The sequence below is a fragment of the Odocoileus virginianus genome, chromosome 5, assembly GCF_023699985.2.
Source record: "Odocoileus virginianus isolate 20LAN1187 ecotype Illinois chromosome 5, Ovbor_1.2, whole genome shotgun sequence".
In the NCBI taxonomy this organism is placed as follows: domain Eukaryota; kingdom Metazoa; phylum Chordata; class Mammalia; order Artiodactyla; family Cervidae; genus Odocoileus; species Odocoileus virginianus.
The window spans coordinates 6,713,876-6,740,950 of record NC_069678.1 but is presented as its reverse complement, the minus strand read 5'-3'; the positions used below and the strand labels follow the sequence as shown (position 1 = coordinate 6,740,950).

The following is a 27,075-nucleotide window of genomic DNA, read 5'->3' as shown; positions in this document are numbered from 1 at the left end:
TAGAAGTTTAGAAAGTTATTGTAACTTAGATATTGTTAAATTTACTAAACAGGTTTAGCAAGCAAGAAGATAGCAGTTTCATCTTTTCAGAAACTTTTGAAATTTAATATCTAGATAAATAAGGAAGTGAAATAAAATATCAGAAACTTAAAATTTTGTTTGTGATACAATTATATTAAAGTATATTTGTTTAACTTTCAAAGTAAAGGAAGATTATGAAAAAATCCAACACCTTGAAGAAGAGTACAAGAAGGAAGTAAATGATAAGGAGAAGCAGGTATTTTTTACAAATCTATTTTCTGTATCCTTTATATTTGCTAATAAATGAGATACTTAAAATTTTAAGAGAAATTTTTATTTGCTGTCTCTTGATAAAGTTCTGAATTTTAATATTATGTGTATTTAAATATATTTCCCATATGCCTTAATTTCCATTGACTCAAATTTGCACATACGGAATGCTATAGCATTTTTAAAAATCAGTGGATCTTCTACAATATTTATATTAGTGGGTATTAGGACATTCTGTAAAAATATATTATTTTGTGAGAACTTTTGTTCAGACAGAAACTTCACAAAATATAAATATGATCATGATGATGCAACTCACATTTTGCAGTTTATTTTGAAATATATGATTCATGACACCAATGAAGGTGAACTAAAACGTTCTTTTGCTTCTTTCTATTAAAGTCACATAGTGGTAAACTTGAAAATGGTGAGTTTATATTTTTTTAGAGTCACAAGAATGTTGATTTTAGATGATGATTATGCCAACTTTAACAGTTTCAAGCTTTCTGAATCCAGAATAGAAAATGAAATATAGAAAGGAATCTTTGGGTAGTATAGTTATTTTGACTGTCATTTCTCTACTTCTCCCTATTTTTTCTGAGTTTTTATCTGACTTGGCACAAATACCTTGTAATTATAGATAACAAGAATCTATACTTAAACAGTAGTGGCAAATATTAATTGAAAGTACAAAGAAGATTCTTAGAGTTTTCTGTAAGTACTGGCTAAATAAGAGAATTCTAATTTATGTATTATATTTTGATCTTTTAAAAGAGTTAGCTTTTTTTTCTGTATTTTAACCATATTTTGAAAATCAGATTTCTGGAAGAAGGAGGTATTCTTAAAAGTGAAAAATGTGCTTATTATACAGAACACAAAAATACAATAAAGTGCTGAGAAGCTTGTTGGAATCCTGAGTACATGAGCTGAACTTTCAGATCTTGGGTGTTATTTGTAAAAATGATGCTGTGGCCAACTAGTGTTTTGCTGGGGACTTTGTGTTTGTTGTTTAGTTGCTTTGTTGTGTATGACTCTTTGCAACCCCATGGACTACAGCATGCCAAGCTTTCCTGCCCTTCACTATCTCCCAGAGTTTGCTCAAACTCAAGTCCTTTGAGTTGGTGGTGCCATCCAACCATATCATTCACTGTTGCCCCCTTTTCTTCCTGTTCTCCATCTTTCCTGTATTTCCAGTGAGTTGGCTCTTCACATCAGGTGGCCAAAGTATTAGAGTTTCAGCTTCAGCATCAGTCCTTCCAGACAATATTCAGAGTTGATTTCCTTTAAGATTGACTGGTTTGATCTCCTTGCTGTCCAGGAGACTCTGAAGAGTCCTCTCCAGCACCACAGTTTGAAAGTATCAATTTTTCAACAGTTGGCCTTCTTTATGGTCCAGTTCTCATCCATACATGACTACTGGAAAAACCATAGCTCTGCTTATACAGATCTTTGTTGGTAAAGTGACTTCTCTGCTTTTGAATACACTGTCTAGGTTTGTCATAGCTTTTCCACCAAGGAACAAGCATCTTTTAGTTTTGTTGCTGCAGTCCATCAGCAGTGATTTTGGAGCCCAAGAAAATAAAATCTGTCACTGTTTCCGCTTTTTCCCCATTTGTTTGCCATGAAGTGATGGAACTGGATGCCATGATCTTAGTTTTTTTTCATGTTGAATTTCAAGCCAGCCTTTTCACTTTCCTCTTTCACCCTCATCTAGAGGCTCTTTAGTTCCTCTTCACTTTACCATTAGAGTGGTATCATCTCCGTATCTGGGTTATTGATATTTTTCCCAGCAATCCTGATTCCAGCTTGTGATTCATTCTCCCTTGCCTTTTGCGTGATGTACTCTGCATATAGGGGCTTCCCTGGTGGCTCAGAGGATAAAGCGTCTGCCTGCAATGTGGGAGACCTGGGTTCGATCCCTGGATTGGGAAGATCCCCTGGAGAAGGAAATGGCAACCCACTCCAGTATTCTTGCCTGGAGAATCCCATGGACAGAGGAGCCTGATGGGCTACAGTCCATGGGGTCGCAAAGAGTTGGACACGACTGAGCGACTTCACACTTCACACTCTGCATATAAGTTAAATAATAGGGTAACAATATATAGCCTTGACACACTCCTTTTCCTGTTTGATATCAGTCTGTTGTTCCATGTCTGGTTCTAACTGTTGCTTCTTGACCCGCATACAGGTTTCTTAGGAGGCAGGTAAGGTGGTCTGGTATTCCCATCTCTTTAGGAATTTTCCATAGTTTGTTGTGATCCATACAGTAAAGGTTTTTGCATAGTTAATGAAGCAGATGTCTTTCTGGAATTTCTTTGGGTTCTTCACCATCCAGTGAATATTGACAATTTGATCTCTGGTTTCTCTGCCTTTTCTAAATCCTGCTTGTATACCTGGAAGTTCTAAGTGTTGTTATTTGCAAGACTTTTTTTTTTTCCTATAAATCTCCAAATTCCTTGCCTGGGAATGTAAACTTTGCTGATAGCATTTCAGGGCTGGGTTAGCAGGACAGGCTGAGTCTCATCATTCCATATGTTGACTTCTTAGTTATATTTTTTGTCTACAACCTTTCCTGTGCCTGGAATATCCAGGTTTAGAGATTCTTTTTTTTTTTTTTTGCTGGTGTCTCTTGCAAAGATGGAATAGGCTTGTTCTCTGATTGACTTTCAGGGAGTAGAGTCCAGGAAAGGAGGGTTAAGAGGCCTAGGGGAGCCTTACTACTCTTTGCAGACTTCCAATCTCCTTGTACTTTTTGTTGTTCTTGTTCAGTCTCTTAGTCATGTCCGACTCTTTGCAACCCCATGGACTGCAGCAAGCCAGGCTTCCGTCCTTCACTATCTCCCAGAACTTTCTCAAACTCATGTCGATTGAGTTGGTGATGCCCTCTAACCATCTTGTCCTCTGTCATCCCCTTCTCCTCCTGTCTTCAATCTTTCCCAGCAGCAGGGTCTTTTCAAGTGAGTCAGTTCTTCATATCAGGTGGCCAAAGTGTTGGGGCTTCAGCATCAGTCCTTCCAGTGAATATTCAGGATTGATTTCCTTTAGAATTGACTGGTTTGATCTCCTTGCAGTCCAAGGGAGTCTCAGGAGTCTTCTCCTTTTTCTTAGTCTCCCGTTTCATACTTAGCTTCCACAGTGTCTTTTGCTTCAAATTCTTGAAACATTCTGGGTTTCTTTAGGATAGAATTATCTTGCTTCTCATTTGTAATCTTCCCTGTGTAGACTCTTAGTTTTGATCTTGCATTTCTATGCTAAATCATTTTCTGTTCCCTTTCACTGTTTTCCTTTTTCACATTTTGTGGTTTGAATTATAGAAGTCTCATGGTTTCATGGAAGATGAAGTCCATCTTTGTTGTTTTTCTGGTTATTTTTTGGGTGATTTAAAGATGAAAATAGGGTAGAGAGGTCTTTCTGCCATCTTGAATCTGTGAGTCTTCAGTCTCTTAAGTTTATCTTTCACCTTTCCTTTACATGCACTCTGTATTCTAGCCATCTGAACATTTCAACTCTCTGAATAGAAGGATGATCTTTTGATCCTTTGTGTTCTATACAAGTCTAGAATGCTCATTTCCTCCTGCTAGCCTGAATACTTAGACAAGACTAAATACTTGTCTATCAAGATTCAGCTCAATGCTTTGAGAAGGATTAATTTTTGATTACATCCCCCAAGACTGATTTAGATTTTTTTCTAATTCCTGTAAGATTTTTGTTCTATAATAATATTCAAGTTTAGTTGTTTGTCACCTGGTCTAGGCTATGAGTTTCTTGGATGAGTTCCATCATGTCTGTATATTCAGTGCTTATTATGGTTCCTGGAACAGAGTAGGTGCTCAATAATATTTATAGAATAAATGAACCAGTAGGTACCAGTGTATAATCTTCTATGTGATAACTTAAAATGCTTATTATAATATTAAGTATGTTGTATTAGTTTGCTTCATTCAAATGAATGCCAAGCACAGACTGATGAAAAGCATATAAGGAAGTGCATAAAATAATCGTAGATGATGATCAGTGCTAAGGTGTCATATTTAATTTTTTGTATCTATAATGTATTATTTAAATATTTCATTTTAGGTATCACTGCTATTGATCCAAAGTACTGAGAAAGAAAATAAAATGAAAGACTTAACATTTTTGCTAGAAGAGTCCAGAAATAAAATTAATCAATTGGAGGAAAAGACAAGTAAGAATTTATATAAGAAAATATGATAATGTCTTATGTATTCCTCTTGTTAAGTTTAAAATTTTAGCTTTCATTACAGTTTTATTGTATGAAACAGTTTTGTTGTAATGATTTGGGCTTCCCTGGTGGCCGAGACAGTTAAAGAATCTGCCTGCAATGCAGGAGACCAGGGTTCAATCCCAGGGTTGGGAAGATACCCTGGAGAAAGGAATAGCTACACACTCTAGTATTCTTGTCTGGAAAATCCCATGGACAGAGGGGCCAGGTGGGTTAAAATCCATGGGGCTTCTAAGAATCAGATACGACTGAGCATGCATACACTGCACACACACTAGTATTCTTGCCTGGGAAATCCCATGGACAGAGGAGCCTGGCAGGATACAGTCCATGGGGTCACAAAGAGTTGGACACAACTGAGTGACTAACACAGTTTTGTTGTAATGGTTTTTAATGCTGTAATTCTCCACCCAGGTTGAAAAGTTGGAGGAGGGAATAACAGTCACTTAGGAAGCTTTTTCAAAGAAGATGTGCTCCTCTTTTCCCTTTGCATAGTCTCATTTTCTTCAAGTTTCAATAAGGTGCTCTATGAAAACAGGGATCTTTGTCTTTTTTTGTTCATTGATGTGTTCCAAGTGCATAAGACAGTGGCTAATATATATTAGGTATTCAAATATTTTTTAAATAAATGAATACTCTAGGAACACTATGAAGACAATTATTATTCTTGGAGCAAGGCATTTGGAAAGGCATTAAGGAAAAGTTGTTTGTTGAAGTAGACCATGAATGACTGAAGTTGCTCAGTCATATCTGACTCTTTGTGATCCCATGGACTGTCACCTACCAGGCTCCTCCATCCATGGAATTTTCCAGGCAAGAGTACTGGAGTGGGTTGCCATTTCCTTCTCTAGGGGATCTTCCTGACCCAGGGGGATCGAACCCAGGTCTCCCTCATTGCAGGCAGATGCTTTACCGTCTGAGCCACTAGGCAATGAATGCTGTCAGGTATGCCAAAATGTTAAACCAACAAATACTAAAGCCTAAATAAGACAGTTCAGAACTTCCCTGGTGATCCAGTGGTTAAGAATCCGCCTGCCAATTCAGGGAACATGGGCTTGATCCCTGATCCAGGAAGGTTCCACATGCCTCAGGGCAACTAAGTTCATTTGTCAACTACTAAAAGAAAGAAAGTGAAGTAGCTCAGTCTTGTCCAACTCTTTGTGACCCCATGGACTGTAGCCTACCAGGCTCCTCTGTCCATGGGATTTTCCAGGCAAGAGTACTGGAGTGGGTTACCATTTCCTTCTCCAGGGTAAGTAGACCATAGATGATTAAAAGTTCCCTAGACTGAATTGGAGGAGGGAGTGTAGGCAGAAGAAATGGCTTGTGCAAGTCTTGAAAGTGTGAAAATTAGGGTTTATTTGAAGCACTGATTACTATATATTAGTATACTAGTATAAATATTAGTATATATCTTCAAGTCTATATCTTAAAGAACTCAGATAGATTGGAAAAAATGGATCAGATTATGAAGGATCTTTTGTGTCATGTAATATTTTAGACTATCTTTTTATTGAGTATTTTTCAAACTTGTTCAAGTAGTAAGGCACTTGAAAGGTGTGTACTTTGTGAAATACTGTGCTCCTTTCAGAACATCATGGAGATCTTGTGGCATATTTTCACTTTTCTCTTAAAAACACGGCATAGAATTATTTAGTTCCTGTTAACCTATGCCTGCACATTTTACCTTACTGTCATTACTATGTCCTGTACTCTAGATACTGAAATGGTTTAACTTCTTTTACATTTTATGTTCTCCCTCTCTCACCAGCTTTTGGCTACTTCTACTAACCAAAATGAACCTTCTACCCCCTCTTCAAATTTATTGGCTAAATTCTACTGAACTCCTTATTGTTAAGAGTGGCTTAAGCATTACTTGTATGTCTCCTGTGACCTTGAGTGTCTTGAGGGCAGTGTGTCTTATTAAATATCTTTGTAACTCTAGTGCCCAACGTGTTGCTATATATATATATATATATATATATATATAAATAAAATAGAATTTTAATAGGTGTTAAGATAAATGAATGTTTAATCTTATAAACTGGAAACAACTTAATGGTAATAAATAGCACTGTATGATTCTGCACACTTATAGCCACTGAAATATATTCATTTAAGTTACTTTTCATTGCTTCCCATTTATCTGTCTAATCTATCTTCCACTTGTTTTTCTCTTTCTTTCAGCTTAGATATCTTCTATTGACCTGTTATCTAACCCTGCCTTCTACTGTGTCTGATTGCTTTTAAACTCATTTATTGAATTCTTAACTTTAATCATATTTCTTCCTTCTAAAATTTCCATTTAATTATTTTTCTAAAGATTCCATTTCTCTGGTTAGCTTCTCCTCTTTTAAAAGTGACATTTCATCCTTTTAAAATATATTAGTCACTGATATTTTATAGTTCTCTTTTTACTTCAACATCTGGCTCACCTTTTGATCTGTTTCTTTTTTAAAAATATGGTAAAATACATATAACATAAAATTTACTATCTTAATCATTTTTAAGTGTATGGCTCAGTGGCACAGATACATTCACACTGTTAGGCAGTCATCAGTAGTATTTAACTCCAGAACTCTTCATCTTGCAAGATTGCTGTATCCATTAAGCAGTAACTTCTCATTTCCTCCTCCCCTCAGCCCTTTGTGACCTCCATTCTACTTTCTGTTCCTTTTAAATCTTACTTTTTAGTCATTTGTCCTTATCTTTTGATGTGTTCAGTAATTTTTTGATTGAATTCCATACATTGTTATAAGAAAAGTTACAGATGCTGGCTGATGTTCTCTTCTGTTTGCTAGGGAGAAATTGGGCTGATTCAGTTCAGTTCAGTTGTTCAGTCGTGTCCGACTCTTTGCGACCCCATGAGTTGCAGCATGCCAGGCTTCCCTGTCCATCACCAACTCCCGGAGTTTACTTGAACTCATGTCCATCCAGTCAGTGATGCCATCCAGCCATCTCATCCTCTGTCTTCCCCTTCTCCTCCTGCCCTCAACCCCTCCTAGCATCAGGGTCTTTTCCAGTGAGTCAACTCTTTGCATGAAGTGGCCAAAGTATTAGAGTTTCAGCTTCAGCATCAGTCCTTCCAGGGAACACCCAGGACTGATCTCCTTTAGGATGGACTGGTTGGATCTCCTTGCAGTCCAAGGGACTCTCAAGAGTCTTCTCCAACACTACAGTTCAAGAGCATCAATTCTTCGGTGCTCAGCTTTCTTCATATCCAATTAGAGGCTGAGCTGAATGAAGGGAAATAGTCATTTATGAGGTTTTTTTTGAGTCTTCAATTTTGTTTATTCAGCTCTTTGAGACCCATAAAACTGTGCTATTTTAAAAAATTTATTTATTTTTAATTGGAGGATAATTGCTTTACAATATTGTGTTGGTTTCTGTGGTATATTAACATGAATCAACCATAGGTATATCCCCTTTCTTTGAACCTCCCTCCCACCTCCCATTCCATCCCACCCCTCTAGGTTGTCACATATATGCTGTCTATTTTAATCCCCTGGCAACAGCCCTCTGTTGGGACTAAGCCAGCATTTAGGCCTCTTGCTCATGCCTAGAATCAGTAGATGTCAGCTAAATTTTGTCAGTTCACTTATTAGGACATATCTGTTAGGAATCTTAGCCTCTTTAGTCCTTTTTGTTTAGATTTGTTTCTGTGTTTACTAGTTATTTTCAGCATGAGGGTTGGTCTGTTACCAACTACTTCATTCTCCCTGGAACTATCCATTTAAATTAATTATGGTCAGCTAATTTTTATTTTTAATATTTCCTTTAGTTCAGTTGCTCGGTTGTGTTTGACTCTTTGCGACCCCGTTGACTGCAGCATGCCAGGCTTTCCTGTCCATCACTAACTGCCGGAGCTTGCTCAGACTCATGTCCATTGAGTTGGTGATGTCATCCAATTATCTCATCCGTTGTTGTCCCCTTCTCCTCCTGCCTTCAGTCTTTCCCAGCATCAAGGTCTTTTCCAATGAGTCAGTTCTTCACATCAGGTGGCCAAAGTATTGGAGCTTTAGCTTCAGCATCAGTCCTTCCAATGAATATTCAGGGTTGATTTCCTTTAGGATTGATTGGTTTGATCTCCTTGCAGTCCAAGGGATTCTCAAGCGTCTTCTCCAACATCGCTGTTCAAAAACATTAGTTCTTTGGCGCTTAGCTTTCTTTAGTCCAACTCTCCTGTAGTCCATACATGACTACTGGAAAAACGATAGCTTTGACTAGACAGATCTTTGTTGGCAAAGTAATGTCTCTGCTGTCTAGGTTGATCATAGCTTTTCTTCCAAGGAGCAAGCATCTTTTAATTTCATGGCTGCGGTCACCATCTGCAGTGATTTTGGAGCCCCAGGAAATAAAGTCTGTCGCTGTTTTTATTGTTTCCCCATCTGTTTGCCATGAAGTGATGGGACAGGATTCCCTGATCTTAGTTTTCTGAATATTGAGTTTTAAGCCAACTTTTTCACTCTCTTCTTTCACTTTCATCAAGAGGCTCTTTAGTTCTTCTTAGTTTTCTGCCATAAATGTGGTGTTGTCTGCATATCTGAGGTTATTGATATTTCTCCTGGCAATCTTGATTCCAGCTTGTGCTTCATCCAGCCTGGCATTTCACATGATGTATGCTGGATATAAGTTAAATAAGCAGGGTGACAATGTACAGCCTTGATGTACTCCTTTCCTGATTTGGAACCAGTCTGTTGTTCCATGTCCAGTTCCAATTATTGCTTCTTGACCTGCATACAGATTTCTCAGAAGGCAGGTGAGGTAGTCTGGTATTCCCATCTCTTTAAGATTTTTCCAGTTTGTTGTGATCCCCACAGTCAAGGGCTTTGGCGTAGTCAATAAAGCAGAAATAGATGTTTTTCTGGAACTTTCTTGCTTTTTCTGTGATCCAACGGATGTTGGCAAGTTGATCTCTGGTTTCTCTGGCTTTTCTAAATCCAGCTTGAACATCTGGAAGTTCATGGCTCACATACGGTTGAAGCCTGACTTGGAGAATTTTGAGCATTACTTTGCTAGCATGCGAGATGAGTACAATTGTGTGGTAGTTTGAACATTCTTTGGCATTGCCTTTATTTGGGATTGGAATGAAACCTGACCTTTTCCAGTCCTGTGGCCACTACTGAGTCTTCCAAATTTGCTGGCATATTGAGTGCAGCACTTTCACAGCATCATCTTTTAGGATTTGAAATAGCTCAACTGGAATTCTATCACCTCCACTAGCTTTATTTGTAGTGATGCTTCCTAAGGCCCAGTTGACTTCACATTCGAGGATGTCTGGCTCTAGGTGAGTGATGACACCATCGTGGTTATCTGGGTCATGAAGATCTTTTTTGTATAGTTCTTCTGTATTCTTGCCACCTATTCTTAATATCTTCTGCTTCTGTTAAGTCCGTACCATTTCTGTCCTTTATTGTGCCCATGTTTGCATGAAATGTTCCCTTGGTATCTCTGATTTTCTTGAAGTGATCTCTAGTCTTTCCCATTCTATTGTTTTCCTCTGTTTCTTTGCACAGATCACTGAGAAAGGCTTTCTTATCTCTCCTTGCTGTTCTTTGGGACTCTGCATTCAAATGGGTATATCTTTCCTTTTCTCCTTTGCCTTTAGCTTCTCTTTTCTCAGCTATTTGTAAGGCCTCCTCAGATAGCCGTTTGGCATTGTTTTTCTTGGGATGGTCTTGATCACTGCCTTCTGTACAATGTCACTAACTTCTGTCCATAGTGTTTCAGGTACTCTGTCTATCAGATCTAATGCCTGGCATCTGTCAATTCCACTGTATAATTGTAAGGGATTTGACTTAGGTCATACATAATGACCTAGTGGTTTTCCTTACTTTTCTTCAATTTAAGTCTGAATTTGGCAATAAGGAGATAATTTTACAAGAAAATAATATTTTCTTCTTGTTACCTAATTTTTGTCACTTGCCAATATTTGTCTGCTAAAGAGTATCAGTGATCAGAGATTTAAGAAAAAAATTTAAGGGGAGAAAATTTTGACTCTTTTTCTGTTTATTAAGAGTACTATACTTTTAAATAGGATTCTGTTGGAGGGGGTTTGGATCTTTTTCATGAGGCTACATATCAGTCATCCATGATTAAACCCATTACTTTTTTTCATTCTCTTATCATTGTTGGCTTTTCTCCTTGTCTTAACTTCCGTTGTTCTTCTCCTCTCCAAACTTTGACTTGGAAACCCTTGTTCTTCATACATAGCATATAAATTTTTTTTCTTCCTCACCATATTTATGCAAGTTTTCTTTACTTTCTGGCTTAACAAATTTGAGGTCTCTGCTTCCTTGCTATACTTCTGAATGTCAGCTCTACATTGTCCTACAGTACATGTATAATGGAGTTAGAAGGCAGTTGGAAACTTTCTTTTGGATATATATTAGCACTTTCAAATCATTGCTCATTAATTTATCCATTCAACTTTTATTAACCTCCTTTCTGTTCTATGCCAGGCACAAAGCTGCTTATGGGGAATGCAGTTGCTTATTATTGCATCCTTGCTTTCTGGAAGAGAATTCTGTCTATTTCTCATATATCAAGGAGTTTTATAATGAATGGATATTGACTCAATATCCACAAAAATATCAGTAAAAATCAAAATGCTTTTTAGGGGGCATATATTGAGATTGTCATATTTTTTCCTTTGTTAGTGATTCATTTTTAATGTTATTTTCTAATATTAAACCTATTTTTTTAATGTTAACTTTTTATCTCTGATTATAAATCTACTTTTATTATTATTTTTATATGTTGTGAACAGGATCTGATGTGAGCATGAATCATGTCTTTTCTCAGCGTGTGCTGGAAACTATCACCTTGCTAAGAGGTTGGGTTCGAAATGGAGGGACTAGAGCCACAGTCATGTGTGAGCCAGGGTTTCTTTTCTCAGTGGCCAACATTACCCTGTTGGAGGCAGGGTCAGGTCTCCAGTTGCTCAAGCAGAAGCTCTAAGAGTTGGGTCTGAGCCATCTTTGTTCGTTCTAGGTGTGTGCTCTCTTCCCTCCCAGCACTGGCGCCCTTACCTCATATGGAGCAGTTCTGGAGCAAGAGGGGGCAGTGCAGGTGCTTGATGTTGGTCTGAGTGTGGGTCGTGGCATCCCTGATTACAGTTAAAGTCTGGACTGCTTTTAATTCACTGCCTCTGTGAGTACCATTAATAGTTGCCCCTGCCTCTTCAGACACTGTTCTGGGTCTAAACTGCCTTTGCAACCCTCATCCTAGTTTGGAGTTGGGCTGCAGAGCTGGCAGGCATGGCTGATGTGGGTCTGGGTGCAGGCTATGGTGGTGTCAGCTGTAGTTAAAATCTGGTACTGCTTCTGGTACATTGCTACTGTAAGTGCTAGTAATGGATGCACCTTCCTATTCAGATGCTGTTTTGTGTCTGGGCTGGTATAGTCCCTCACAACTTAGCACTGTCCTCAGCCACAGCAACTCTTTCCCTAGTGTGGAGTTGTGTTGCAAAGCAAGCAAGGCCTGAGCAGTCACTTGGCTCAGGCTGGGTGGCACACTGTGGAAGTTATGGGAAGCAGGCTGGAGTCCAGTGCAATTTCAATTTGCTTTCTCTGCCTTGTTTCAAGAGTAAGCAAATGTTGCACCTGTCTTCATGATTTGAATCTAGGTTTCTTACAGCCCCCTTGTTAGTCTCACTGGTTTTCTAACCAGTTTAGGTGACTTGTCTTCCTGCTTTTGGACCTGAGGGCTAGTATACCCAAAATGTGATTTGAAGTACTCATCTCTCAAGGAAGATTCCCTTCTTCTTCCATGTCGCCTCATGGGGCTGAGGTCCTGATCTGACTGCTTCTCTTCTCTTCCTACCGGATTCCATCTTAACAGCTTTGGATGTACAAAGGAAAAAATGGCTGCCATTTTTAGAAAAAAAAAAAAAGGATGCCATTTTTAGAATAAAAAAGAAAAATGGATGCCATTTTTCACTTAGTTTTCAGTATCATTCTGCATACAGATGTATTTTTGATGTGTTCCTGGTGGGGAGGTAAGCTTCATGTCCTCCTGCTATTATCATTTTGATCTTGATCCCTCTGCTTAATTCTTAGATCTTTAATTTGGGTCCTATTCTTTCTGCCTTGAAGAGGAATACTTAGAATATCCTTTAGTGAAAATATGTTTGATGATCTCACTCCTATTTGTCTGAACATTTGTTTGTCGTTCTCATCTAAAAGGATTTTTTTGTTTGGTATATGTTTCTGGTTGGCGCACTGTATGTTAAAACTATTTTGTTTAGCACACTGAAGGTAGTATTTGCTTTCTTTTGTATCCTTTGTATCACTTGTCAAACTAACTGTTGAACCTTTGAAGATGTTATCCTTTTCCTCTGTTGGGGTTTTTTATTTTATTTATTTATTTATTTTCTTTTTCCCCCATCCCGATCCCCCCTCCCACCTCTCTCTCCACCCAATCCCTCTGGGTCTTCCCAGTGCACCAGGTCTGAGCACTTGTCTCATGCATCCAACCTGGGCTGGTGATCTGTTTCACCCTAGATAATATACATGTTTCGATGCTGTTCTCTTGAAACATCCCACCCTCGCCTTCTCCCACAGCGTCCAAAAGTCTGTTCTGTACATCTGTGTCTCTTTTTCTGTTTTGCATATAGGGTTATCGTTACCATCTTTCTAAATTCCATATATATGTGTTAGTATACTGTAATGGTCTTTATCTTTCTGGCTTACTTCACTCTGTATAATGGGCTCCAGTTTCATCCATCTCTTTAGAACTGATTCAAATGAATTCTTTTTAATGGCTGAGTAATATTCCATGGTGTATATGTACCACAGCTTCCTTATCCATTCATCTGCTGATGGGCATCTAGGTTGCTTCCATGTCCTGGCTATTATAAACAGTGCTGCGATGAACATTGGGGTGCATGTGTTTCTTTCAGATCTGGTTTCCTCGGTGTGTATGCCCAGGAGTGGGATTGCTGGGTCATATGGCACTTCTATTTCCAGTTTTTTAAGAAATCTCCACACTGTTTTCCATAGTGGCTGTACTAGTTTGCATTCCCACCAACAGTGTAAGAGGGTTCCCTTTTCTCCACACCCTCTCCAGCATTTATTGCTTGTAGACTTTTGGATAGCAGCCATCCTGACTGGCGTGTAATGGTACCTCATTGTGGTTTTGATTTGCATTTCTCTGATAATGAGTGATGTTGAGCATCTTTTCATGTGTTTTTTAGCCATCTGTATGTCTTCCTTGGAGAAATGTCTGTTTAGTTCTTTGGCCCATTTTTTGATTGGGTCATTTATTTTTCTGGAGTTGAGCTGGAGGAGTTGCTTGTATATTTTTGAGATTAATCCTTTGTCTGTTGCTTCATTTGCTATTATTTTCTCCCAATCTGAAGGCTGTCTTTTCACCTTGCTTATAGTTTCCTTTGTTGCAAAAGCTTTTAAGTTTCATTAGGTCCCATTTGTTTATTTTTACTTTTGTTTCTAATATTCTGGGATGTGGGTCATAGAGGATCCTGCTGTGATTTATGTTGGAGAGTGTTTTGCCTATGTTCTCCTCTAGGAGTTTTATAGTCTCTGGTCTTACATTTAGATCTTTAATCCATTTTGAGTTTATTTTTGTGTATGGTGTTAGAAAGTGTTCTAGTTTCATTCTTTTACAAGTGGTTGACCAGTTTTCCCAGCACCACTTGTTAAAGAGGTTGTCTTTTTTCTTGTATATCCTTGCCTCCTTTGTCGAAGATAAGGTGACCATAGGTTCGTGGATTTATCTCTGGGCTTTCTATTCTGTTCCATTGATCTATATTTCTGTCCTTGTGCCAATGCCATACTGTCTTGATGACTGTGGCTTTGTAGTAGAGCCTGAAGTCAGGCAGGTTGATTCCTCCAGTTCCATTCTTTCTCAAGATTACTTTGGCTATTTGAGGTTTTTTGTATTTACATACAAATTGTGAAATTATTTGTTCTGGTTCTGTGAAAAATACCGTTGGTAGCTTGATAGGGATTGCATTGAATCTATAGATTGCTTTGGGTAGTATAGCCATTTTGACAATTATTGATTTTTCCAATCCATGAACACGGTATATTTCTCCATCTGTTTGTGTCCTCTTTGATTTCTTTCATCAGTGTTTTATAGTTTTCTATGTGTAGGTCTTTTGTTTCTTTAGGTAGATATACTCCTAAGTATTTTATTCTTTTGTTGCAATGGTGAATGGTATTGTTTCCTTAATTTCTCTTTCTGTTTTCTCATTGTCATTGTTAGTGTATAGGAATGCAAGGGATTTCTCTGTGTTAATTTTATATCCTGCAACTTTACTATATTCGTTGATTAGCTCTAGTAATTTTCTGGTAGAGTCTTTAGGGTTTTCTATGTAGAGGAGCATGTCGTCTGCAAACAGCGAGAGGTTCACTTCTTCTTTTTCTATCTGGATTCCTTTTACTTCTTTTTCTGCTCTGATTGCTGTGGCCAACACTTCCAAAACTATGTTGAATAGTAGTGGTGAGAGTGGGCACCCTTGTCTTGTTCCTGATTTTAGGGGAAATGCTTTCAATTTTTCACCATTGAGGATAATGCTTGCTGTGGGTTTGTCATATATAGCTTCTATTATGTTGAGGTATGTTCCTTCTATTCCTGCTTTCTGGAGAGTTTTAATCATAAATGGATGTTGAATTTTGTCAAAGGCTTTTTCTGCATCTATTGAGATAATCATATGGTTTTTATCTTTCGATTTGTTAATGTGGTGTATTACATTGATTGATTTGTGGATATTAAAGAATCCTTGCATTCCTGGGATAAAGCCCACTTGGTCATGGTGTATGATTTTTTTAATATGTTGTTGGATTCTGTTTGCTAGAATTTTGTTAAGGATTCTTGCATCTATGTTCATCACTGATACTGACCTGTAGTTTTCTTTTTTTTTGTGGCATCTTTGTCTGGTTTTGGAATTAGGGTGATGGTGGCCCCATAGAATGAGCTTGAAAGTTTACCTTCTTCTGCAATTTTCTGGAAGAGTTTGAGTAAGATAGGTGTTAGCTCGTCTCTAAATTTTTGGTAGAATTCAGCTGTGAAGCCATCTGGTCTTGGGCTTTTGTTTGCTGGAAGATTTCTGATTACAGTTTCGATTTCCTTGCTTGTGATGGGTCTGTTAAGATCTTCTATTTCTTCCTGGTTCAGTTTTGGAAAGTTATACTTCTCTAAGAACTTGTCCATTTCTTCCAAGTTGTCCATTTTATTGGCATAGAGCTGCTGGTAGTAGTCTCTTATGATCCTTTGTATTTCAGTGTTGTCTGTTGTGATCTCTCCATTTTTGTTTCTAATTTTGTTAATTTGGTTCTTCTCCCTTTGTTTCTTAATGAGTCTTGCTAATGGTTTGTCAATTTTGTTTATTTTTTCAAAAAACCAGCTTTTAGCTTTGTTGATTTTTGCTATGGTCTCTTTAGTTTCTTTTGCATTTATTTCTGCCCTAATTTTTAAGATTTCTTTCCTTCTATTAATCCTGGGGTTCTTCATTTCTTCCTTCTCTAGTTGCTTTAGGTGTAGAGTTAGGTTATTTATTTGACTTTTTTCTTGTTTCTTGAGGTAGGCCTGTAATGCTATGAACCTTTCACTTAGCACTGCTTTTACAGTGTCCCATAGGTTTTGGGTTGTTGTGTTTTCATTTTCATTCATTTCTATGCATATTTTTATTTCTTTTTTGATTTCTTCTATGATTTGTTGGTTATTCAGAAGCGTGTTGTTTAGCCTCCATATGTTTGAATTTTTAATAATTTTTTTCCTGTAATTGAGATCTAATCTTACTGCACTGTGGTCAGAAAAGATGACTGGAATGATTTCAATTTTTTAAAATTTACCAAGACTTGATTTATGGCCCAGGATGTGATCTGTTTGGAGAAGGTTCCATGTGCACTTGAGAAAAAGGTGAAGTTGATTGTTTTGGGGTGAAACGTCCTATAGATGTCAATTAGGTCTAGCTGGTCCATTGTGTCATTTAAAGTTTGTGTTTCCTTGTTAATTTTCTGTTTAGTTGATCTATCCATAGTTGTGAGTGTGGTATTAAAGTCTCCCACTATTATTGTGTTACTATTAATTTCCTCTTTCATACTCGTTAGCATTTGCCTTACATATTGCGGTGCTCCTATGTTGGGTGCATATATCTTTATAATTGTTATATCTTCTTCTTGGATTGATCATTTGATCATTATGTAGTGTCCTCTTTGTCTCTCTTCACAGCCTTTATTTGAAAGTCTATTTTATCTGATATGAGTATTGCGACTCCTGCTTTCTTTTGTTCTCCATTTGCGTGAAATATTTTTTTCCAGCCCTTCACTTTTAGTTTGTATGTGTCCCTTGTTTTGAGGTGGGTCTCTTGTAGACAGCATATATAGGGTTGTTATTTTTGTATCCATTCAGCCAGTCTTTGTCTTTTGGTTGGGCATTCAACCCATTTACATTTAAGGTAATTATTGATAGGTATGGTCCCGTTGCCACTTACTTTGTTGTTTGGGCTTTGCGTTTATACAACCTTTCTGTGTTTCCTGTCTAGAGAAGATCCTTTAGCATTTGTTGAAGAGCTGGTTTGGTGGTGCTGAATTCTCTCAGCTTTTGCTTGTCTGTTAAGCTTTTGAGTTCTCCTTCATATCTGAATGAGATCCTTGCTGGGTACAGTAATCTATGTTGTAGGTTATTCTCTTTCATTACTTTAAGTATGTCCTGCCATTCCCTTCTGGCCTGAAGGGTTTCTATTGATAGATCAGCTGTTATCCTTATGGGAATCCCTTTGTGTGTTATTTGTTGTTTCTCCGTTGCTGCTTTTAATATTTGTTCTTTGTGTTTGATCTTTGTTAATTTGACTAATATGTGTCTTGGGGTGTTTCGCCTTGGGTTTATCCTGTTTGGGACTCTCTGGGTTTCTTGGACTTGGGTGGCTATTTCCTTCCCCATTTTAGGGAAGTTTTCAGCTATTATCTCCTCGAGTAACTTCTCATGGCCTTTCTTTTTGTCTTCTTCTTCTGGGACTCCTATGATTCGAATGTTGGGGCGTTTCACATTGTCCCAGAGGTCCCTGAGGTTGTCCTCATTTCTTTTGATTCTTTTTTCTTTTTTCCTCTCTGCTTCGTTTATTTCCACCATTTTATCTTCTGCGTCACATATCCTATCTTCAGTCTCCATTATTCTACTCATGGTTCTGTCCAGAGTGTTTTTGATCTCATTTATTGCATTATTCATGTTTAATTGACTCTTTTTTATTTCTTCTTGGTCCTTGTTAAACATTTCTTGCATCTTCTTAATCTTTGTCTCCAGATTATTTATTTGTAACTCCATTTTGTTTTCAAGATTTTGGATCATTTTTATTATCATTATCCTAAATTCTTTTTCAGGTAGATTCCCTATCTCCTCCTCTTTTGTTTGGCTTGGTGGGCATTTTTCATGTTCCTTTACTAGTTGGGTATTTCTCTGCCTTTTCATCTTGTTTAGATTGCTGTGTCTGGAGTGGGCTTTCTGTATTCTGGTGGTCTCTGGTTCCTTTTTATTGTGGAGATTTTACCCAGTGGGTGGGGTTGGACAATGGGCTTGTCAAGTTTTCCTGGTTAGCGAAGCTTGTGTCAGTGTTCTGGTGTGTGGAAATGGGTTTCTTCTCTCTGGAGTGCAATGGAGTGTCCAGTAGTGAGTTTTGGGATGGGTCTATGTGTTAGGTGTGACTTTGGGCAGCCTGTATGTTGACACTCAGGTCTATGTTCCTGCGTTGCTAAAGAATTTGCATGTTATGTCTTGTTCTGGAGCTTATTGGCTCTTGGGTGGTGGTTGGTTTTGGTGTAGGTATGGAGGCTTTTGGATGGTCTCTTATTCCTTAATGTTTCATGTAGTCAGGAGTTTTCTGGTTTTCTCAGGTTTTGGGCTTAAGTCTCCTGCCTCTGGATTTCAGTTTTATTCTTCCAATAGTCTCAAGACTTCTCCAACTATACAGCACTGATTATAAAACTTCTAGGTTAATGATGAAAAGATTCTCCACCATGAGGGACAACCAGAGAGGTTCACAGAGTTACATGAAGAATAGGAGATGGAGGAAGGAGATAGAGGTGAGCAGGAGGAGAGAAAGGGGGACTCAAGAGGAGAGAGACAGATCTACGCAGTTATCTGTTCCCAAAGTGTTCTCCATAGCCCAGATACCCACAAAGATTCACAGAATTGGATTGGGAAAAGAAGGGGAAAGGAAGAAATAGAGGTGTTCTGAGGTAGAAAGCAGAGAGTCAAAAGTGGGAGAGAGTAATCAACAGACTCCTGAATAGAAATGGGAACTGATTATTGGATTCGTAAACATCCAAAATTTATATCACATACTGAAAAACAAAGATTAAAAATCTAGCATAGAGGTTAGACTCTTTGAAATACAATATTTAAAAACAAAAACAAAAACCCAAACTTTAGAAATATATATGAAGTTCAGTTTAAAAATAGGGCTTCTCTCTCTCTCTCTTTTTTTTTTTTGGCAAGGTTATAGTGAAATGAAAATGAAAATTAAGGAATAATAGAGGAGTATTAGAGGACTTTAAAAGGAAATAGGTGAGAAAAACAAGAAAAAAAAAGAAAGAAGAAAAAAGAAAAAAATAAATTTTCCCCTAATTATAAAAAATCATAAAAATATATGAAAATGAAAGTTGAGGAGTAATGGGGGAGTAATAGGGAATTTTAAAAGAAAATAAAAGAGAGAAAAAAAAGAAATTAAAAAAAAAAAATTTAACAAAAAACACACATATATATCTAGGTATTTCTTTGGAGCTGTTGCAGTCAGTGTAGGTTCAGTTCAATTTCAGATAGCTCCTCTTTCCAGCTTACACTTCTTGATATCTATAGGCCCCTTCTGGTGTAGTTGGTGTTACCTTCAGGGATTTTAATCTTTGCACCGGTCCTTTCTGAAGCGGTTCCCTTTCTTTATTTGGGTTCTGTTTGCCGTCTCTTCGGTGTCTAATTTCCGCTCTGACACAGGCGGGCGGAGGTGATCTCTTATTTAGGTTCACTAGTTCAGTTCAGTCCTGCTACCGGGAGGGCGGGGCGCTGCAGACAGATATCGCTGTGTGTGGATAGCACTCACCGTGTTCCGGCCACACTGGGTTTGCCCTGTACAGGGGTGTCTGTGCTTTCCCCGTCTACACTGCTGAGGCTCCCGGCTGCTCTATGTGGAGCGGGCGCTGCGTTGAGTGCGGTTCCAATTTTCGGGTACTCCACAAAAGCGCAGATTTGGTTGCGCCTGCGTTTTGTGCCTCCCCAGCCTGAGCGGTTCAGGCAGCCAGAGGCTTGGGCGGACTCTCCCCGGATGAGGCACGCCTTTTCCCTCCGCGGCCCCAGCGCGTGCCGCGGGTCAGGTGCCTGCGGCTTGTGTTTGCTCACAGCAGCTGGCCTCTAGCCTCGACCCTCCCGGCGGCAGATGTCGACCATCCAGAATCTCAGGAATTCTTTAGATAGAAACCGGGGGCCTGTTTGCAGTGTGGGAGGGGGTGGTTTCTCTGGGGCTGAGTTTGCCCCTTTCCCTCCCCTCTGCCTCCTACCTCCAGCGGGGATGGGCCAGCTCTTCTCTGGAGTTTCTCAGTCCCTTTGTTTTGCGAACCGCCGGCAGTGTGTTCGGGCCAGTTAATTTTTTCCCTTGCTATCCCACAGTTTAAAAGGGCTCCCTCCGATTGCTCTCAGGGCCTTCGGGCCAGTCCTTACCCTAAGCAATGCTGCCCGCTCCTCTCCGTTCCACCCCTACTTGTTGGTGGTGGGTGCGGGCGTCTGGGGTACTTTTCTGCTGGAAGTTGCTTTTAGGCACGTAATCTGTGGGCATTATTTAATTTTACCTCCCAGTTAGGTTGCCCTCCAAGATTTGAAAACTTCCCTCAGACCCGCCAGTGCGAGGGTTTCCTGGTGTTTGGAAACTTCCTCTATTAAGACTCCCTTCCCGGGACGGGTGTCCGTCCCTAGCTCTTTTGTCTCTCTTTTTATCTTTTATATTTTGTCCTACCTCCCTTCGAAGACAATGGGTTGCTTTTCTGGGCGCCTGATGTCCTCTGCTAGCGATCAGAAGTTGTTTTGTGAAATTTGTTCAGCGTTCAATTGTTCTTTCGATGAATTTGTAGGAGAGAAAGTGGTCTCCCCGTCCTATTCCTCCGCCATCTTGGCTCCTCCGGGGTTTTTTAGATTTGCTTTGTTTTTGATATTTTAGCATTTTCAGTAAGATATGATATATGCTTAATTTTATTTTATAGTTTCTTAAATCTGTAAATTAATGTCTTTTATTATTGCTTTTCTTCCGACATTATATTTGTTCTATGTTTCCTCTCCTTTTGGAAATCTGAATAAAACTCATGCTAATTTTCTCTGTCTTCTGTGACTGTTAATTTCTTTTCTATCTTTTCACTGTTTTGCCCTTCTGTGCCCTTTTCTAGATGATTTCGTTTGACCCATCTTGTCATTCATTAATTCTGTCTTTGTTTCTCATCCACTATGAACTGCTTCAGTTTTAGTTATTAGATGTTTATTATAAGATGTTTATTATTAGATGTTTATTATAAGATATAAAATATATATATTTTTCAGGTCTGCTATTCTACTTTATGTAATTTTGTTTCTTATTTAAGCTTTTTATTCTTTAAATATAATAAGGATATCTATTTATAGTTTCATATTTGTCTTTTTTCTGATAAATTTTAGTCCAGATTTTGTTTTATTTGTTTAGCCTTATTTTATTGGGTGCTTTTTTTGTCTTTGACTACATTTAAAAACAATTATGTTGGAGTACAGTTGTTTTACAGCATTGTGTTATTTTCTACTGTAGAGCAAAGTGAATCAGCCATATGTGTACATAATCTCCTCTTTTTTGGATTTCCTTCCTATATAGGCCACTTGAGAGCACTGAGTGCAGTTACCTGTCCTGTATAGTAGGTTCTCATTAGTATCTATTTTATACATAGTTGACTACATGTTTATTATTTTTCTTGAAAAATTTTTTTCAAGAAAAACTTCTCTTATTAGTATAATAAGGCCTGCCTGTATGTAGGTAGTTTAGCTTCCTCTTTGGAGGATTCTCATTTGCTTTTACCAGGTACATGGTGGCTCTACCCATCTTAAGTCACTTTCATGGCTTGAGATTAATTGGACTGCTCAGGTGATGTAAACCTGTGCAGCAAATTTGCTTGAGGGTTTGTTTATTTTTGCTTCATCCATATGTAATGAGTGTCCTAGCTTACTGTACAAAATTGCATTTAAAATCAAACCCCATACCTGCCAGAGATGCTCAGAGGCCTCAAACAAAACCTTGTGTGCACCAGGAGCCAGAGACTCCATAGAGACTGAGCCAGACATGCCTTTGAGTGTTTGAGTATTTCCTGCAGAGACACAGGTCAGCAGTGGCCTGCTGTGGGGACAAGGACTCTGGATGTAGCAGACCTGGGAGCCATGGCGTGTGGCATAAATTCTTTTGGAGGAGGTTGCCATTAGCCCCACCACAGAGCCACCAAGCAGATAACCCACAAACTCGAGAAAAATTATACCAAAGAAGTTCTCCAACTGTTGAAAAGTTCTAGGGCCCATAAAAGATTCCCCAACCTGGGAATCTGGCAAAAGGACTGAGAACCCCCAGGGAATTTGACTTTGAAGGCCAGTGGGATTTGATTATAGAACTTCCACAGGACTGGGGAAACAGACTTTTGGAGGGCACAAACAAAATCTTGTGTGCACAAGGACCCAGGAGAAAGGAGCAGTGACTGCACAAGAGACTGAGCCAGACTTAACTGTGAGTTTCCAGGAGTCTCAGGCAGAGGTGTGGGTTGACAGTGGCCTGCAGTGGAGTTGGGCACTTACTACAACAGTCCTGGGAGCCAGTGTGCTGGCGTAAGTCCTTTTGAAGGAGGTCACCATTGTCATCATTACCCCTACCATAGTTTGGCCTGAGGCCACACTACAGGGAGAGAACACAGCCCCGCCTATCAACAGAAAATTGGGTTAAAGATTTACTGAGCATGGCCCCACCCATCAGAGCAAGATCCAGATTCCCTCATGACCAGTTGCTCCCATCAGGAAGCCTCCACGGGCCTCTTATCCTTATCCATCAGAGGCTAGACAGAATGAAAACCACAATCACAGAAAACCAAGCAAACTAATCATATGGATCACAGTCTTGCCTAAATCAATGAAGCTATGAGCCAAGCTGTATAGGGCTACCCAAGACAGACAGATCATGGTGGAGAGTTCTGACAAAACATGATCCACTGGAGAAGGGAATGGCAAACCACTTCAGTATTCTTGCCTTGAGAAATCCATTAACTATGACAAGGCAAAAAGATATGACACTGGAAGATTAACTCCCCAGGTTGGTTGCCGCCCAATATGCTACTGGAGAAGAGTAGAGAAATAGCTCCAGAAAGAGTCAAGAGGCTGAACCAAAGTGAAAACAATGCCCAGTTCTGGATGTGACTGGTGATGGAAGTAAAGTCCAATGCTGTAAAGAACAATATATAGGAATCTGGAATGGTAGGTCCATGAATCAAAGTAAATTGGAAGTGGTCAAACAGGAGATGACAAGAGTGGACATCAACATTTTAGGCATCAGTAAACTAAGATGGGCCAGGTTGAGCAAATTTAATTTGGATGACCATTATATCTACTGCTGTGTGCAAGAATCCCTTAGAAGAAATGGAGTAACTCTCATAGTCAACAGAAGAGTCTGAAATGCAGTATTGGGTGCGGTCTTAAAAATGACAGAGTGATCTCTGTTCGTTTCCAAGGCAAACCATTCAGTATCACAGTAATCCAAGTCTACGCCTCAGTCACTAATGCCAAAGAAGCTGAAGTTGAATGGTTCTATGATGACCTACAGTACCTTCTATAACCAACACCAAACAGAAAACATGTCCTTTTCATCATAGGGGACTGGAATGCACAAGCAGGAAGTCAAGAGATACCTGAAGTAACAGGCAAGATTGGCCTTGGACTACAGAATGAAACAGGGCAAAGGCTAACAGAGTTTTACCAAGAGAATAGACTGGTCATAGCAAACACCCTCTTCCATGAACACAAGAGATGACTCTACACATGGACATCACCAGATGCTCAATACCAAAGTCAGATTGATTATATTTACAGCCAAAGATGGAGAAGCTCTATACAGTCAGCAAAAACAAGACCAGGAGCTGACTGTGGCTCAGATCATGAACTCCTTGAAAAATTCAGACTTATATTGAAAGTACTGAAAACCACTAGGCCATTCAGGTATGACCTAAATCAAAATCCTTATGATTATACAGTGGAAGTGACAAACAGATTCAAGGGATTAGATCTGATAGAGTATCTGAAGAAACATGGACAGAGGTTCATAATGTTGTACAGGAAGTGGTGATCAAAACCATCCCCAAGAAAAAGAAATGAAAAAAGGCTGAGGAGGGCTTACAGATAGCTGGGGAAAGAAGAGAAGTGAAAGGCAAAGAAGGAAAGGAAAGATATATCCATCTGAATGCAGAGTTCCAATGAATAGAAGAGATAAGAAAGCCTTCCTATGTGGTCAGTGCAAAGAAATGGAAGAAAACAATAGAATGGGAAAAACTAGAGATAGGAAAGACTCTTCAAGAACATTAGAGACACCAAGGGAATATTTCATGCAAAGATGGGCACAATAAAAGACAGAAATGGTATGGACCTAACTGAAACAGAAGATATTAAGAAGACGTGGCAAGAACTATACCAGTAAGATCTTATGACCCAGATAACCCCAATGGTGTGGTCACTCACCTAGAGCCAGACATTCTGGAAGGCGAAGTCAAGTGGGCCTTAGGAAGCATCACTACAAATAAAGCTAGTGGAGGTGGTGGAATTCCAGTTGAGCTATTTCAAATCCTAAAAGATGATGCTGTGAAAGTGCTGCACTCAATATGCCAGCAAATTTGGAAGACTCAGTAGTGGCCACAGGACTGGAAAAGGTCAGTTTTCATTCCAAAGAAAGGCAATGCCAAAGAATGTTCAAACTACCACACAATTGTACTCATCTCGCACGCTAGCAAAGTAATGCTCAAAGTTCTCCAAGCTAGGCTTCAACAGTACATGAACCGAGAATTCCAGATGTTCAAGCTGGATTTAGAAAGGCAGAGAAGCCAGAGATCAAATTGCCAACATCCATTGGATCATAGAAAAGGCAATGAAATTCCAGAAAAACATCTACGTCATTGACTGTGCTAAAGCCTTTGACTGTTGGATCACAACAAACTGTGGAAAATTCTTAAAGAGATGGGAATACCAGATGACCTTATCTGCCTCCTGAGAAATCTGTATGCAGGTTCAGAAGCAACAGAACTGGATGTGGAACAATGGACTGGTTCCAAATTGGGAAGGGAGTACATCAAGGCTTATATTGTCATCCTGTTTATTTAACTTCTATGCAGAGTACATCCTGCGAAATGCTGGGCTGAATGAAGTGCAAGCTGGAATCAACATTGCCGGGAGAAATATCAATAACCTCAGATATGCAGATGACACCATCCTTATGGTAGAAAGTGAAGAGGAACTAAAGAGCCTCTTGATGAACGTGAAAGAGGAGAGTGAAAAAGCTGGCTTAAAACTCAACATTCAAAAAACTAAGATCATGACATCTAGTCTCATCACTTCATGGCAGATAGATGAGCAATCAGTGGATACAGTGACTTTATTTTCTTGGGCTCCAAAATCACTGCAGATGGTGACTGTAGCCATGAAATTAAAAGATGCTTGCTCCTTGGAAGAAAGCTATGACCAGCCTAGAGAGCATATTAAAAAGCAGAGCTTTGCTTTGCCCACAAAGGTCCATATAGTCAAAGCTATGGTTTTTCCAGTAGTTATGTATGGATGTGAGAGTTGGACCATAAGGAAACCTGAATGCCGAAGAATTGATGCTTTTGAACTGTGGTGTTGGAGAAGACTCTTGAGAGTCCCTTGAACTGCAGGGAGATCAAACCAGTCAATCCTAAAGGAAATCAGTTGTGAATATTCATTGGAAGGACTGATGCTGAAGCCTCATTATTTTGGCCACCTGATGTGAAGAACCGACTCATTTGGAGGGACCCAGATGCTGGGAAAGATTGAAGGCAGGAGTAGAAGGGGATGACAGAGGATGAGATGGTTGGATGGAGTCACCAACTCGATGAACATGAGTTTGAGCAGGCTCCGGGTTTGGTAATGGACAGGGAAGTCTGGCGTGCTGCAGTCCACAGGGTCGTAAAGAGTCAGACATAACTGAGCGACTGAACCGAACTGAACTTATTGTACTAAGGTTTAATCCTTGAACTTACCTTATACAGTCTTTGAGTTTTCATATTTTTTTCTCACTTCATCATAATTTCAGTTCAAAATCCAGTTTTTCTAGGACTTGTGAATTCCTTGAGGCAAAAGCAGTTTTTGTGCTTATGTTACTTCTCCAAGTTTCTATTTTGCCTTCACTTTGTGACCATTAATTTCATTATTTTTTCAGGAGTTTAATGATTTTAATGTTCTTAATATTTGATCCTGAATTTTTTATTCCCTTTCGGAGGTGTGTTTGTTTAAAATGACATACTTCACTATTACTCCAAAAGAATTTTTAGTTTCAATTTTATATGTCATTTCTATGTAAGTTTTAGTTTTTAGATATCTTCCTTATTTCTTTTACCTTTTTTGTTTTTAATTAAAAAAATCTTTTGACTGTGCTGCATGGCATGTGAGATCTTCATTCTCTGATCTGGGATAAAGCCTGTGTCTCTTACATTGGAACCGTGGCGTCTTAACCACTGGGCAACCAGCGAAATCCCTTCTTTTAGTTTTTAAAAATGATGCAATACTTTTTTTTTTTAATCCAGTAATTACAGCCAGTAATCCTAACATCTGAAATCTTGCAATCAGGTCAAAGTTTGTCCTTTTTCTGCTGACTTTTCTTGTAGTAGTATTCTGTTTACTCTTGTGGTTTTTGATTGTGAAGTCCTATAATTTCATCTGTGGAAATTCTTTAAGGGCTGAATTGGAGGTATATTTTTACAGAGAAAATTTCCATTTATAGCTTCCAGGATTCTGGGGGGAACTTAGGGGAACTTCAAATTAAGTTTTGGCTTAGATATTTTTAGTATATTTAAGCAGCATATATTCTGTTCCCACACATGCCTAACTACTAGTTTGTGATTATGATTTCTCAGAGGAGACAGTTATTAATAGAACATTATAAATAGTACTGTAATAGACAATCTTTAGTTATCATTTCCCTCTCTCCAGATATTCTTTTCCTAGAGTTGGAGCACTAACCCCTTTATTTCTACACAGATTTTTAGATTGGAATTTTTTAAAATATAAGTCTGAAACATTATTCTGTTGCTTGACATCCTTTATTATTTTTCATGACTTGGGAAGCATATACTTCTGAGCAAGTTGTGTGAATCCTATTATGATTTTGTCATTATTTTTCCAATCATATCTAATATAGCAGGTATTATTATTTCTCTCTTATGCTTTGTTTCATGCTGTTGAAATACATTTCTAGACTTCAGAATGTTTATCCTATCTCTTCTGTTTTTTGACTTTGTATATGCCCTTTTGTATCTCTTGTGATTTTATTT

General features: G+C 38.7%; 1 protein-coding gene across 13 annotated transcripts in view; it reads left to right on the top strand.

The window, feature by feature from the left end:
- The window catches only part of SYCP1 (synaptonemal complex protein 1), a 171,445-nt gene that overhangs the window by 18,344 nt on the left and 126,026 nt on the right, over positions 1-27,075 (top strand). For 12 of the 13 annotated variants that reach the window (XM_020873721.2, XM_020873713.2, XM_070467258.1 and 9 more), the window contains exons 11-12: positions 204-277; positions 4,369-4,477. In XM_020873721.2, coding sequence (XP_020729380.2) covers positions 204-277; positions 4,369-4,477 — 183 coding nt within the window. The remainder of the gene's footprint in view (positions 1-203; positions 278-4,368; positions 4,478-27,075) is intronic. The other variant, XM_070467260.1, reaches the window with a different exon arrangement.